The following is a 17,197-nucleotide window of genomic DNA, read 5'->3' as shown; positions in this document are numbered from 1 at the left end:
TTTCATTTCTATTTTGTTTATTTATTTTATGTTTTATCTTTTTTATTTACATCGAGAAAAATTGATAGGATGGTCGATATATTTTTAATTAACACTTTTGCGGTTGTTCCAAATATATAGTCAACATGTTTCTGTATTAAAAAATGAGAAAACTGTTTATTAAGAGAAAACATTAGATTGGAAAAAAAATAAAAAATTTTTGCAAGGCGAATCTTAATTAAGTTACTGTTTATACATTGATTAACGCTCACACGACAGGGCACAGTATCTCACGAATACAGTAAAAATACACCAACTTTTCAAGGGACAAACACATCTAAATTAATTGAAGTATATTGTTTGACAAGTTTCCAATGCTACACTTTAAACACTGGTCGTTCTAGCCGAATATCTAGTTGTCGTGATAGCCTGGAATTCGTTGCGTGTCGTGTTAGCCAAACTTTTAGACTAACAGACTAAATTGTTAGGTTTCTCTGTGTTTGTAGGACATACTTATGTGATATATATATTAAACCAACATGTGTTGTTCAGTCGATTTTGTATGACGCTTTGCATACTTTACATTTAAACCAATAATGGGAATAAATGTGAACATTTTTTGTACCTATAGTGAGATTTACTAGAATTTATCATGTTACTTTAATGTATACAGAATGCATATACAATGAACTTGTAAGGATACATTTACTTGTTGAAAGAAATTGTCCTTATATATCTTCATCGACATTAAATCTGTGTATGGTGTATAGGTCTGTGCACGGTCCCATTCGACATGTGAATAGGAATACATCGTTTTTTGTTGTTGTTGGTAACTGTTGTTTTTTGTTGTTTTTGTTGTTGTTGTTTTTTTTTTTGGGGGGGGGGGGGGGTGGTGCGGGCGTTTCGTTTATCATTGCGAATAATTATTCTATCATGATTTATTTTTTCACATACCTCTATAAGATTTATTAAACTACCTAAAATACCTAAAATAAAATATTTAAAAGAAAGAACGTAACAAATACCGGCACAGTAAATTGATGCAACTTTTTTTTATTTATGATACACGGTGTGCAGCACATAATGACACTTTTAGCCAATATACGTTTTTTAACCAAGTAACATTTTTGTTTAAACCGAAAATGGGGAGTAAAAAAGAGATTATAGATATTATTGTTATCATATTGTTAATTCAAATCCCATTTAGATAATAACAAATAATTTCTATGAAAATTAATTTCTTTATTTGAAGTAGCAAATACATATCTCCGGTAGATAAAGGTTTAAATCGCGTATCGATCATAAGATACAAGCAGAAAGGATTAATCCATGCGTGAAATCGATTTCAGTAGTGACTGTCCTACGTCACTAATACGCTATATAAGCTCGGGTTTCACGTATCTCGTCCTTTTGCGAAGTAGCTTTGACTGAAAAACAATTTTTAAAGTAAAATTCATTTTAATTATTAAATACTTACCTTCTATCTTAAAGCTTAACCCATCCGGAAATTAACTGGGAACCGGCTACCTCCATACCGCAACATAGACTAGGTTAAACATGTGCAATGCAACCCAGACAAAACCAGCACCACCCCTCATTATTCATTCAATATATATATACAAAATATAATCGAATAGCGGGGTGGGAAGTGGGACTTTACCGATAGCACGTAAGTATTTAATAATTAAAATGAATTTTACTTTAAAAATTTGTTTGATGTCATAAATACGTTACTTGCTATCTTTTAGCTGATTTTTTAGCTGCGGTGGAAAGCCTCGTATATATTTTCCCATCACAGTAGAACCCATAAACAGGGTTATCAGCTAATGATAGCAAAACCCAAAACAAGGTTATCAGCAAATCTTCGTTTAAAACGGTATAATACTGACTTCTCGGACAGAGTAAATATATCTATGTCGTAAAGAAGACACTACCGTAAATCCACAAACAAGACCAAACATATACAAATTGTATTGTTGGCACTTCAAAAAACGAAGATAAAAGATGAAAAGGTGGTCGGATTTCCTCCAGAAAACAGCTTGGAGCAAGTAAAAAATTGGGGTGTGATTATATATACGCCCACGAAACAGACAGAGCTCTTAATTCATGCGGTTAGATCTTAAAAAGGAATGAATCCGTAGATAGAGATAAGAAGTAAACTTTCCTTAGTCGAGGTCTAACCCTGAGAAATAGAAGCCGCAGAACACTCCCCCCCTTTTAGGGAAATAAAGAGTGTCTTTTGAGAATCTCAAATGGACTAGCACTGCTGAGATAGAACTTCAAAGCCCCGATAGGCCATACAAGTTATCATCATCTTCATGTCTACCAGTTTAAGAAAACACTTGGAAACTTTTTTAGAATTTTTAGAAGATTTTAGAAGCCATATAGAGGAGTTGATATTAAGCAAGGAATCCTGGCTGACAACAACAAAGTGAAGACGACATTAGATCCAACTGAAATTGGTCGTATTCAACAGAAAAAAAGCATGAACTTTCACTTCTCCGTATGGTAAAAGCCATAATAAGAAGGAAAACCGTCTTAAAAATATATATTGGAACTGTTAATAAGTCTGATGAAATGGTTCATATGAAGCTTAATAAGCAACCCAATAACACAAGTCAAACCCGCTAAAGGAAGGTAAGGGAACTAAAACCATAGTGTTAAGTTCCATAGTTCGAATCAGTTCCAATTAAGGTAAGACAGCACAGAGTTGTGATGACTTACACAAACCAAGGTATACAACAGCATAATCTGTATCCTTTGATGCAGATAAGAACACATTTCTATCATAAAAAAAGATGAGAAAAAACCTCTATGCATCTAGCAGAGTGATTAAGGTAATAACTATGCTCTCGAATACCTAGTCAAAAAAGAATTTCCAGAGAACCTCATAGACAGTTCTGATGGAATTATCCTTGCAAGGATTGAAGCTCTAACAGAAGAAAAAAAACGCTCTTCTGTAGAGATAACCAAATAATGGCAAGACATGTAGTAGCACATGTTTTGATCAGTATAAAATATGTCTCTCTGAGATATGATATTTGACCTGTGAAGAAGTTCCTGAAATAATTGTACAGGAGACTTAAAAGGTTGTAGAACCATAAGCCCATGGTTCACCGAGTAGATATCATAAAAGTATGGCGAAACCTCACCAAGATATTCCAAAAGAATAGAATTAACGTAAGTATCCAGTTTATGTCAAGTGGACGAATGTATAACAATCGTACACGCTGCTGGATCGATTTCTGTGAACTGCATTCACGTAGTTCAACATTACTAGCGTTAGATGAGAAACAACGTTCCTCTATATTACTTTGCTGCTACATCTACGCTATTTGCAAAAACACTGCCGCGCATGCGCAAATCACATTTCATTTAAACCAAATGGAAAATAATTCGACAGAAAGAACTGCAAGACAAAACGTCCAACAGGGCGTTGAGACGACCTGGTGTGTGTAAGACGATAGAGAAAAATTAATGTTCTTGCAAAGAACAAATACGTTCCTGGTTTCCAGATACAAGGAGTGATAATATGTTCATCTCTGTGTCTAGAAGTAAACCACGACCGATGTGTGTAAGTTGAAACCATCACAAAGGTGTCGTGAAAATGTGTTGTAAATGATAAACAGCTATAAAGAATGCTCGCTTTTCAAGATGTTGATGTGCAGGTGATATTCATTAGGATACCACATAATTGAGAATATCAGGATAAGTGGTTCTAGGTGATCGTCCCTAACCTTCCATGCTCACCTCTGTATAAGATGAAAGGAAGTTTGTGGTAGAAGAAACTATACTCTTGTCAAGATAATCTTCTAGTCTAGACACCATTGAATAGTGGGAAATAATGACAAAAAGATGGAAATCTGTGTCATTGAATAATCTTGAGATTAATTCCAATAAACTTAAAAATAAAGCTGAAATGGACGTAAGAAGAGACGTCTCAGCAGAAAAACCGGTGACCGGACCTGTAAATACCGACCGGTGGCCGAAACTATTAGTCAATGATGGGTGGGGAAAGAAATCACGGCAAGCCGAACTTTCCCACGCCAAACATACTTGAAATATAGTAGAATAGTAAAGTGTTGAACACTTTAAAGGCTATGACCTATATACAGTAGCCTCTTTCTTCAACCAATAAAAAGGCGCCTTTGAAATCCTGAAGAATAAAGGTAGTGAAGTCATCGATTTGCGAAGTACGAAAATACGACTGAAAGTGGTACCTCCGGCATCGGAGGTGTGGTGGCAGAAAAAGGTGATAACCCAAGGAGTAACCTGAAGAAGGTCCACCCTTGCCGGTAGAAGGCTTGGAAGTCTTCAAATCTGGCTTGGTTAAGCCATTTATTTCAAGGATCCTTACCAGACGAATTACGATAGGAATAAGACCAGTTATAGCAAGACGGCATGTTAGGGCCAGAAGTGTAGTATAAGAAGAACTTTAAGAGGGAAAAGTTGTTATTTCTAATAAACCTGTCTCCAACAAGGGAATCTTGAAGATGAAAAGAGAAGATTGGTCCCTCCAAATCTAGGTTCGATAGCTCCAAAGCCATCTACAAGACTATGGCCGCCATGCCGTCAAGCTGGTAGGCAATCCTATGTATCTGCCCTCTCTCAGTTATCAATTCTCCAACATGGAGTTAATAACTAAGATAGTAGTAAAAACAACTGGCATAAGAAGCGAAAGTATGATAATGTCAAAAATCTGACCCAGCAGTTTGGAAGAAAATACATCCAAATTGTTAGTCGGGTCAGGTACAGGGGACAAGTAGCTTTTACCGCCATAAAGCGGTGTAGACTAAGTCATGTCCTAAGGAACTTTCAATGACGATAGAGCAGCAATAGTGTTGATTCCAGAAACTTGAAAACATGCACTGTCGTAGGAGCAATAGAAAGCAGAAGTCGACACAAAATGTCGTGTTGCTAATCCTGCTAAGAGTCACGTTAGTGTCCCAACTGTTCCGTGACAGTAACTGCAAAGTCTGTAGCCGACAGGTAAAGGCGGTCTAAAAATTCATCCTTAGGGTGTCGAACATAAATTATACATTTGATTATAGAGGTCAAATAGTAATGTTCGACCTCAATGTTAAACTCCGAACCCGCTTCAGCCGAACCATCTGCAAGACCAGTAGTCTGCATGTAGCCGGCTGAGATAGAAGTAGAAATAACAGATAGAGGTATTTATACTCTTCTAGTATTAGTAGTTCATGTCCAGCACCAGAATGGATAAACTGGTGAGGAAAATCAACCATAGAACAAGTCAGCGGAGATGATTTGGTAACCAACGGTCGCCAGTAGAACATCAGTATTGAAAGCACAAAATGTCATGTAGATTGTTGAACCTATAATTTATTGGATTCAATAGAATCATAGCCAGGGGTATACAACTAGGTAATGTGAAGAAAATACCCGTGAGGCTACAAAATATGATCTTTGAAAACCCAGTGTAATACCGGTGATTGGTAACTGGTGACCGAACCGGACCGGTCAATGTCCGGTGACTGTAGGCAGGTGAACGGACCAGTCATAATATGACCGGTGACGTTACCGGTTAAAGGCCGAAATATGGTGGAATCCATATGATCTGACATCAATGTCGAGAACTGCTCGGAAAAGAAGAGCTTGCCAAAAGTCCAATCCGATGGCGATAAGACAGCATTAAAACAGACGACAAAGAGTCATTAGATGACGAAGAAGAGGAGGAAGAACAGTCCGATGATGATAACGAAGAAGAGGAGTAAAAATAATCCGATGATGATGAACAACTACGTATTCTGACCGGTGACCAGTGATCGGTAATATGACCAGTGACTGGTGACCGATGTCCGTAGATCGGACCGGACTGGTCATAATATGACTGCATCAGAATGGAAATATCTGGCGCAGAATAATGACCATCCACGAAGTCATCTAACTGATAATGTAAACAGGAAAACAACGGTAGATTATCAGTATTGATGGGCACACAGTGTCCAATGTAGTCGTAGAGGAGAGATGAACACCTAAAGTTAAACAAACTAGTGTTCGTGTACAAATACGGTTCGGTAACTACAACATGCGTGGATGCCATAAGGGAACCAACACACGTGGAATGGATACATGATATTCCGTAAAGGAATAAAATGGGGATCGTCGATATGACCAGTAGTTACGTTAACGCCTAGGAAAGGAGTGGCGACGTCCCATATACCTGCGATGCCGAAATATTGTTCGGCTGCGATGGAAATAAGGTCTCCTATAATAGTGTCTCCGTTAGCGTTGACGTGATCGCTTACGAGCGTATCGACGCCGAGAACTGCTCAATGAAGGAGAGGTGTATTCGATGACTATCCTGTTGTGCTCAACGAAGGAGAGGCGTGTCCGATGTCTATCCTGTTGTATCTATGGTGGCAGCTCGTTGACGATGATGAGTCCTTCAATGGTCTGATGATGATGAAAAACTTCTTCTTCTGACCGGTGACCAGACCGGACCGGTGACCAGTAAACGGACCGGTGACCGGACCGGTGACCAGATTGTTGCCAATCCTTCCTTGTGACTTTGAATTGCTTGGGTTTTATTAAATGAAAAATACTATTTCGATAAATTTGCGGCTTTTGGTTACAGTATTTCACCTAAATTGTTTTAAACGTTTACGAAATTTCTAGAGAATGTAATCAAGGCCCGTTTAACAAAACGAAAGCTTTTGCATTATTCGGATGACTTCCTGGGCACATATCTGAACAGGGTTGTCGACGGAACATGGAAATATTTACTGAACCCATGCGTAAAATAGGCGTTCCCTTAGCTAACGAAAAGATTGAGGGACCGTCGCGCGTTTTAGTATTTTAGGGCTTGAACTTAGTTTAAACCTATTTATTTTGGATCGATTGCATCGGGGGCCTGGGGCTTATATTGACGCTCTCGAGTCCGTTTTCTGTGCATGGAGCCGGTGCTTGGTGTCTTTGGGGAGATCTGGGGGGCGCTCCCGCGATGGGGGTCGAACCTGTGACCTCCCGGTCGCTGGGCGGACGCCATATCCATTACACCACGGACAATTGTGTATTAAAAGCGGACCATATCCCCGGTAGCATAAACGATATTTCTGATGCATTATCACGGTTTCAGCAAGAGCGTTTTCGGAGACTGGCCCCATTTGCGGACACGGCATCTACTCCAATGCCGACTTATCTATGGAATATATTCAATATAGAGCTTAAGAAGTGATACTCGTAGGCATTTCTAAAACACACAATAAGCATTTAAAACGGCGATATGTTCATTTAATAAATTCAGGTAGTTGTAAAGGTTAGCTGCAGTATGGCCAGCTCCTGTTAGCCATGTAATTATGTTCGTTACGTATTGTTTTGAGAGGCATTATTCGCCGTCTACTATAACTACATACAAATCGGGGTTGTCATTTTGTCATAGGATCATAGGATTAACGGTTGGTACTGCATTTCGGACATATTTGTTGTAAGCAAAATACTTCAGGCCAAATATGAAGGTTATATATCAAGGGACATAGAAGTTATGAGAATTTTTCGAAACCTAAACGCAGATTTAGAAACCAAAACGCGGACCCTAAGTTTTAGGTCAAGGTTAAAAAAATGTGTTTGTATGGAAAGGCCTTGTCCATATACACATGCATACCAAATATGAAGGTTATATCTGAAGTTATGAGCATTTTTCGAAACCTAAACGCAGATTTCAAAACCTAAACGCGGATTATTAGCTCAAGGTCAAGGTCACAGGGGTCAACTTTTGTGTGCGTATGGAAAGGCCTTGTCCATATACACATGTATACCAAATATGAAGGTTTTATCTCAATGGACATGGAAGTTATGAGCATTGTTCGAAACCTAAACGCAGATTTCGAAACCTGCAAAGGCCTGTCATGGCCCCTATAACGATCTCTATGTTGAAAAAATATGTTCAATTCTTCCTATGGTCGCTCATGATACATTTGAATCTGTATTGTTCACGGCTATCTTAACGTTGGCATTTTTTGTTTTATTCAGAATCAGCGAATTAGTTTTTACACATAATGGCAATAGGTCACATTTGTTTGAAGACGTGCGGTTAGCCGCCGGTCATCAGCAGGTTATGAAATGTTTAAGACAGTCAAAAACTAATCAGTTTTGAAATCCTGTTAACTTAAGACTTTCTTGTGAAACAAATACATTGATATGCCCAGTTTGCAATCTCAAACTATAATTTGACATTCGGCCCGTTACATCGGGCTAGCTTTTCGTGCATAACAACTGTAGACCAGTCACACGCTACCAATTTTCAGCAGTACTTAAAAAGTGTTTAATACAGTCTGGCTTTGATTGCAATGTTTTTAAATCACACAGTTTTAAAATAGGCAGAGCGACACATTAAGCAAGTACGGGGGGTGTCAAACGATCACATTATGCGGATGGGCAGGTGAAAATCGAATACGTATGTCATATATTAGGAAACTGCTCCTCTATAAATATTATTTCAGAGATTTGGATTATGGGAGATTCGATATCTACTGGGCCGGTCAACGGGCTGAGCCGCGAGGGATGCCGGACCTGAACCTCCCGGGTGAGACTTGTGCGGTAAGGGGTGGGCAGACTACGAACACCAAATTCAGCTCCCCGCTCTATTCCGGTTGCCACCGAAGGTATTATTAGTCCACCTGGGGGTTAATGATTCGGTCCGGCATAACATTCAAGTTTCATTTAAAACATTCAAGAATCAATTGAATATTTCAATAGGGCATTTCCGGCGAGCATAATAGTATGGACGGACATTTTGCCCAGATTTAATTGGAGGGCTTTGGAAACGGAAAATAAACCATTTGAGGAAAAGAGAAAACGTGTTAATCAATTTGGCCATAAACTGATGCGCGCTGTAGGGGGAGACGTGTTAAAAGTCGACAAGCTTTTTCAGAAACGATGGAATTCACTTATCAGACGTGGGACTCGACATTTATTTAGATTCGGTGAGCGAGTGTTTACTAAAATAATTTTAAAACATGTCATAGAATTTGGGGGAAAATAAATAAATTTATTTTGGTGGCGGAATTTCTATGTCTTGGAGGTGATCGGAAGCATTAAAAGTATAAATATGTAACTATATAATGATGCACATACGTCCGGGGGAGGTAAACTTAGCATTTTGTTGTCATCTATCACGTAGTGCTAGTCTGCGTGAGGATGGCAGGAATGCTTTCAAAATTATTTTCGGGATAGTATGGGTGTTCTAGTACAAAACTGTTTATTCCTACTGCACCAAAATGTATTGTTTTTAAATTATGCTGATTTGCGTTAATACAAACGGAATTGGTATTGTTCATATAATATGCATATGACGTTTGATTTAATCCAGCTTTACGATGTATCTGAAACTAACAATGTTCGATAAGTCTTAGATATATCTTTGTAATATTACAACGTCATGGTTTTCACACAAATGCTGACTAATTATACGTTCAACGAACTTTATTGCGGACCTTTTGTTTAACGAAGTAGTCAAGAAATTTTACAGAAATACAGAATGTATACGTGCGGTTTCATAATTGAAATCCAAATAATATTCTCCGTTTTCAGTTCACTATATACATGTATATTGCGGGACAATAAGATAACAGACTTTTGATCGGATAACGCATATAAGCCAAGTATTACAGAGACTCTCAACACATAAGGCACTCTGGTAACCGAATGTTATCTTCTACCTGAAATGTATTTATGTGTAGTATTGTCTTACCAAACATTTTGAAGTACGAATCAATGTGCATAGTCAAGTGCCACACATTGGGAATCTATGCATAAAACAATTACAAACACGCGTGACATATAACCAATGGCGTTGTTCGTTTTCAAAAATTAAATAACTATTAATGTTTACTATTAATATTATAATAGAAACTTTTAAATAAGATTAAAATGCTTATTTCTGAAAAAATATATTTCAAGCGACGATCGGAAATAATTGTCTGCATTCAACTTGTTTTTTAGTGGTAACGTGAGGTTCAGAGAGACGAAAATACAACAGATCATGCAGATCAACACGGTCGTTTTTTGTTTTACTTATAGTAGGGCTCTAAATAACGGGAGCGAATGGGTCTTTCACAGGCAAATAAACATGTGTTCTTCATAAAAGCATATGTCGTTGGTGCTCATTAGAATCGCATCATCAAGACGATACTAATTAGTTAAGTGAAATCTGATTAAAGTTATAATTACATTCACGGCCGTTAATCACGGGCCCCAATTCTTTTTTACGATGCATTAATAAATGAGCCAACGCCACTTCCGAGGTGGCATGAAGGACCGGATGTTTTGAAAATTCTCGGATACTTCTACAGGGTGTGTACGTTCTATATGTTTTTCAACATATATATCGCATTATTAAAAAAATCAGACAACGTAGTGCGATTCAGCGAAGATTAATTCATCCACACATGTACATAAACACCATATCAACTTATTTGTAAATGTCAGGACTTTAATGAGTTTTGTGTGACGAGAAAATTTCTATTGAATGAAAACGCCAACGACATCAGTTCCGCTGTAAAGTCCACCATAAGCTTCATTAGGGGGGATGTCCATCAATGAAAGCTGTTGATGCTCAAATTTGTTGAAGGTGCTAGATTCATAATGTTTGAGTAGGAAAGCTTTCAAGCGTGTCAGATTATCTTGCGTTGCGGGGTATGGGAGCGATGTGGGCGGATTTGAGGGTAACGCCAGACGGACGCACAGACTGACAAACAAACAGACAGACTGACATTTCAACTGCTATATGCCACCCTACGGGGGATATAAAGCTGAAATCAAAAGCGAAGCAGCAACGGTTAAAAAACTGCAAGAGACAATAGAAAAGCTAGACCCAGATAAATACTCGCCGCAAAGAAGAACCTTCAAAAGGGACGTTACCTGCTTCAAATGTCAACAGAAATGTCACTACGCTAGGTAATGCCCAAATCGCGCGAAACATGATGCATTATGTAAAGAAATGAACGACATACATTTGCCTTTAAACGGAAAGAGACCAGCCAATGTGGCCAAAGGGAGGTCCAAGCAAGTAAAAAAGAACAGGAGGGTCATATGGAAAATATATCGGAGTCAGTGACAGTTACAAGGTGTAAAGACAGGGACTACGGAGAAGGCATGTACCTAGAGGATACATTTGGAGATACCCCTGTTGGTTTACAACTGACACTGGCGCCTCGAAAACAATTGTATTTTCGAGGGTCTTCAATTGGCTAAGTGAGAGAGAAAAGCCTAAGTTATATGGTGTCGTTGGTTTGCGAGGGGCTGGGGTTATGCCCATTAAAGTTATGGGTCGAGGAGCCTTCAGAATGCAAATCGGACTAGTTAAGAGGTTTCAAGAAGCTATTGTAGCCGACATAGAAGATGACGTGTTGTTGGGCTATGATGTGTTGGGGATCGCAGACAGTCCAGCAGATATAATTTTGAGTCGTGGTACCATTTCCTTAGACAGTCAAGAGATATCTTGTTTACAGAGAAGGCTGAGGCAAATTCGACAAGTGACTGTCGCAGACAATGTGTTAGTTCCAGAGTTCGATCCTCGGCTGTGAGCTACATAAAATAAATCATGAACTGTGCCATGGGTATGTCTCCCATTATCCCATGCTTGATGGTACCCCAAGGAATCACTGACTTGAATAGTAAGCTCGATTTACTTATCCATCGGAATCGTTCATTATCATGGTGAATGATTGATGAAAACAAGATTTGTTTCTTGCAAAAAAAACATGATGAAAAATAAATTACCGTCAGTTTATAAACCTTTTCTCTTCCAGCTGCCTGTAGGAAGAAACATGGAAGAGGATCTCCATTGATTGGCCCACGTCGCCCTAAAAAGTGAACCCCACATAGCCTTGTTTGATCGCAGTTGACAAACACAAAGTTCGGACGAGCGTTCCTGCAACACTGGATCCAGACCTTCATGAGCCTCAAATCGACTGGAAATCGATGCTTCGATACTTTCGTTCCATCAATAACCTTCCCACCAAAGTTCTGGTGGCATTGTTTATTTTGTTGATTAACTTTGAAAGAATTGATGTTATCTCGGTGAAGTAAAATACTACTCGGGAGTGATAGGTTGCGCTTCGCGTAACTATTTTTACCTCCTTTGAATAGTATCCAGCTATATTTTCCGAAAAGGGCTATATTCGTAGTGTTCCGCAAATAACCGGATAACGTTCGGAGTAACGGATGTGTACGACATATGGCGATATTTCACGAAATGCATAAGTGTGCTTATACCTTAAATATTAATATGTTAAAACGCTTTAAGTGTCAAGAAAAAAATGTTTTGATAATATTATGCATGAAAAACACAATTTCCAGGGGAGGATAAAACCCGTTGGCAATCATCAGTCTCTTATGTAACTTGCCATGATTTTATCGCGGAGAAGTACACTGTAGGGACCGTTTAATGTGGTAGATCAAACAAATCAATAAAACTGCAATAAACCCCTGAAATTATCGATTGATAGTGACAGCGGGTTATTCACGCATTTCGGATTCACAACTGTGCCTCATTTAGCCGTGAAACACGCATTGTGTAAACCATTACGAGTGTTGTGATGAGCTTAATAGTAATACGATAATTTAAAAAAATGGTTTGACCGAAAGCTAACAAGTTATATCGGTCTTCTTCAACTGATTGATTTCGGTGCAAAATACAATTGTTAAATAAAATTGCAATCAACTTACCGGTAATGGTTGTCACTCGCGCATTTTTACAATTCTGAATAATAAAAAAAAATCTGTTTTTCTTGTTTTTCTTTTTGTCCATAAATAAGACGTTTCGAAAAATAATTTGCAGGTAACTTTTGTCTGTAAAAAAAGTCGCATCTTATACCCGAAAAAATAGGGATGATATGTTATACTCACCTCAATAAAAATACATCTAGCATGTAATTCACTTATTCTTACTTTTTTTCAAAAAATTCCGGCTTACTGGCATCACTTAATGACACTCCACTGGGGTACCTGGCCTGCACTCAAGACCAGACCATACTGACATACAAAGGGCCTAAAGCTGTTGTAAGCACCCTTTCACATTCCAAAGAACCCTTTCAAAGTTGTGGCTGATTTGTAGTCTGAGTAGCAATTACTTTGTGAATGTAATGATGATTGCCTTTCCAATTTTAATTTGGTACCATCCAGTATAAGAAGTGTGTCCGAAAAGTCTTCACCGTAGTTATTATGCATATTGATGATTATATCACTGGCAAGCAAAATGGCTACGGAACCTAACCGATAAAACATGTTGTTAAACAAATTTCTAAAAAGTCACCTGCATCTGTAGGGTTGATGTTTAACAGATTTGTGATGTGCTGGAACTGCAGGTTCAGTCTTAGGTATATTAGTGTTAACAGGAGTTGATCTTCGAATTTCAATTTTTTTATACCGAAAATAGTTCAAGCAACATCAAATGGGCATTCATTTATATTTGGGACCAGCAATTGGAAAATAGCCAAACATTTCGCATAAACAAAACCGGTGTTATATTGGAAGTTGTTTTTCCCCTTATCTTTTTTTAGATATTGCACTGAATAGTATTGTCCATTAGTGATGAGCTGATTTCATTTCTTCCCTGAGTGAACTATTAACCCTGGTCGATTCCTCATTCTAAACAAATTGTTCGGCCATTTGTTTGTGCATAGTTGCCTGAACAGCTTGCAGTTGTTATTTCAAGGCGATGTTTTCGGGCCAACATATCCTGAGGCGAAACATCTGAAAGCAGACAAACAATGGTAATTTATATAAATGTTATCTATGTTCAGATACCACTTATCCAGCACGTACATGCAGTGTTATGTCAAAGAGAAGCGTGTTGTTCCCATTACATCAGCTAGACCTGATGTAAATTTGGACATTATCAGTCAACATTGTTACAACCTGCAACATGTCAGTGTAACAAATGAGAAGCCCGGGCGCTAGAAGTAAACACTCGTGACCAGTGCCACAGTGTTGTATGGGCCGCTGAACGTCAGCAGAGGATAACAGCCTCAAATTTTGGAAGAATAATAAGGAAAGCGCCCATAAATGAAAACTTTATAGACTGCATTACGAAGGCGAAAGCATTTACGCAAGTGTCTGCTAGCTATGGAAAAGCAAACACACATATTGCCAAAATATGTATCGAAAAAAACAAAAACAATCATGTTCATGACTGCGGCCTTTTTGTTAATCCGAAATTACCATTTATAGGAGCCACGCCTTATGGCAAAGTATGCGACAGCTGTGAAACCGGTATTTTGGAGATCCTTGTCCATTTTCAGTTCGTAACATGGCGTTTGCAGATGTTTTCGACAAAACCAATCTAAGAAAATTGGTGAAAACATTACCTTAAATAAGGCACATCAATACTGGTACCAAGTTCAGGGACAGTTGCTAGTAACAGGTGCAAAGTTTTGTACACATACAAGACAAGACTTGCATATTATGCGATTTTTGCCAGAAAAAAAGGAAAACATACTTTAAAAATGTGTGATGTGTACAATAAATGCGTCATCTCTCGTGGGTGAAGTTTGCAGTCGATGAAATTGTGATCAACCTTCAACTAAAGAGTCTCGGTTAATCTCTCAATTAACAAGCTGTATTTTTAGGCACCTAGCCAGGTAATAAATTGCCCCAAGTAATGACAAAACCCTTCAAACTCACGCACTTACCACTAGGCCATGGATCTATATTAGTTGCTAAATGAACATGGAACGGGCTTTGCACTTTCGATGGTCAAAATTTGGTCTTTTTATGTCACTCATGTTTTATTTAATATGTGATCTACGACTTGGTCAAGGATTGAATAATGGTCAAATCACACTCTGACTGTTGTTTATGTATAAAAAATCAGGTTTCTTCAGATATTTTAGGAAGCTTTTGTTTTTAGTTGAGAAGTTTTCAAGGGATTGAAAATTCTTCTTAATTACAATTCACTTACGGTCCCTAATAAATATTCTGACATATATTTCCATCCGTGCTCAATTGTATTTGACATGTTCACTCTAGTGCATAATATTGCCTTAAAGGTTATTACCCTGTTGGCGAATAAATTAGCCTATAACTATAAAGCAATTCAATTGTCTAGTGAAACGTTACAATACCATTTTGACAGAAAAATGGCGCACACAACTTGGAAAACTGTTCATTGAAATGCATTTAACACTTTGCTTTTCACACAATATTAAGAATAAAGACTAAAAGTCTATTTAAATCTGTCTAACGAATATTGATGTGCCCCCCGTAGGGGAGGCCAACTAACTTAAAGAAATAAGTACAATCTCTCCCACATGCTATGTGTATGTGAACTGCCTAATCACATACAATTTAGCCTGCTTTATAAAATGAAAGGCGATAGAGTTGTCGGACAATTTTATTACAAAAACCTAAGAGACTTCGAAATGTTGAATGATAGAATTAGGTGGTTTTATAATAAAGTCAAATGCTGTTGCACAGAAACATCCATAAATACAGATTTTCAATGATGTAACGCGGTGGCTATGTTTTATAAGCAATAGGATAAAACAGCACGACCATTTTGACATTTATGATGATAAAATAAACCGGTACTTTATTAGTTATAACATAATGTTATGGATTATGAATGGATCAACTTTTGTTAACGAATGTTAAAGTGTACTGAGATTACGTTACACAACGCAATTAGGACAGACAAAGAAATACTAGTCCATGCTTACCTGAAATACAACCCAACATAACATTTATTATATGTCCTTGACACTATTTAAGGACAGACTGCTATTGTTTGTCTAAAACTTCATTGTGTCTGTAGGACAATAGTCACTACCATTTCGGCTTAAGTTGTTTTGTCATTGTTTTCCAAGGAAAGAATAAACGATTCACTGATTTCATTCGCTAACAAACAATGTGTTAATGAATCAGTGGTCAATGTTCAGTGAGTTTATAATTGCTTCCTTGTTCAATTTGAAAGTGTGTTTGTCAGAGTTTATTTGATTTAGTTTCAGTCCTTTTTATTACCTACCAATAAAAATATGTTTGATATAACATAAAACACTATCATTAATAAAGATAATTACATTTTAAAAACAAAAGCAAAAACATGTATAATACATTGTCTGTAAGACCATCTTGATAACCTTAAGTTTAGTATTGATTACTGGCTAATTAACAACTTTCTAAACCATATAAGGCTGCTTATTTATTAAATAGTTATTTTGTTATATCCTAAAAGAGCGTCTGTCAGCGTGGACATAATATTCCTACACGACGCGACCCGTGATTTTTGCCTTATTCGCGGAGTCACGGTGGACAGTTTTATTTTTGAGTGGAAAATCACCGAGTATTCACGTGATTCGTCACTCTGCCGTCGCGCGAGTGCCAGATAATCTTCGCGGTGATTCCCCACAATTTTGTGATTTGCCGTGATCGCATATTAAGAAATACATGATATAGAATTGTCTCATGGCAATACCAACTTACATTACAGATAATGCTGGTCAATTGAGTCCTCAGGACAACCGATGTGGACAAGTCCAGTTGATCGAATCTGATTTCCCCTTCAGCGATGTCGATGGTTTTTAGATAGTTCAGCTTTGTCACATCCATTACGTCATGAGAAGACCATCTTAAAATGTTAAGATATTACATTAGGAAAAGATTTTAGAATTCTTAAAGATGTAGAGTACTGCATAAAACGAATAGTGTACAAAAACCCTTGTATTATTATCATAATTGGGACACCTTCAACATGTCCGGCTCCGTTTGAAATGTAGCTGCCATCTCCCTCAAACGTGCAGTCTAATTGCGTCTCCTCCTCCAGATTAAGGGCATAATCTTGCGAGTTTAAATGGTTTCTTTCAAATGTCAACATAATATGTTTAACCTTCTACTGATTAAGATGTCGATAAATGGATCATCAACTTAAATCTTTTTTTAACAATCGCACCCAAGTTACATTAACATACTTAAGCTAATTATCCGTGGGTGAAAAGCATTTTAATTAATTCAAACGCGTAAAAGAGAAGAAAGGATTTATGGGTATGAATCTGATCTTACCTCAGCAAGACCCGTGGTTTTCATATTTGAATGTCATCATGCCACACTTATTTAAAGGGAAAATAATATCTAATGTCTGGCTCTAGTTCATTATGCAAACGCGCCATTGAAATGTAAATATACACTGTTATAAAACCAACAGAAACGGAGGTACACAATTTTTATGTACATAAGGAGAGCATTGTCACTTTAAGTTACG

At 37.7% G+C, this 17,197-nt stretch overlaps 1 protein-coding gene across 1 annotated transcript in view; it reads right to left on the bottom strand.

The window, feature by feature from the left end:
* The window catches only part of LOC127835890 (uncharacterized), a 29,396-nt gene extending 12,848 nt beyond the window's left edge, over positions 1-16,548 (bottom strand). Inside the window, exons 1-2 of the mRNA XM_052362311.1 lie at positions 16,423-16,548; positions 11,737-11,804 (exon numbers count right to left, since the gene is read on the bottom strand). Coding sequence (XP_052218271.1) covers positions 11,737-11,804; positions 16,423-16,548 — 194 coding nt within the window. The remainder of the gene's footprint in view (positions 1-11,736; positions 11,805-16,422) is intronic.
* Positions 16,549-17,197: the final 649 nt, after the last annotated feature.

The sequence above is a fragment of the Dreissena polymorpha genome, chromosome 6, assembly GCF_020536995.1.
Source record: "Dreissena polymorpha isolate Duluth1 chromosome 6, UMN_Dpol_1.0, whole genome shotgun sequence".
NCBI classification, from domain to species: Eukaryota; Metazoa; Mollusca; class Bivalvia; order Myida; family Dreissenidae; genus Dreissena; species Dreissena polymorpha.
The sequence above is the reverse complement of the archived record's forward strand: the minus strand, read 5'-3'. Positions and strand labels throughout refer to the sequence as shown.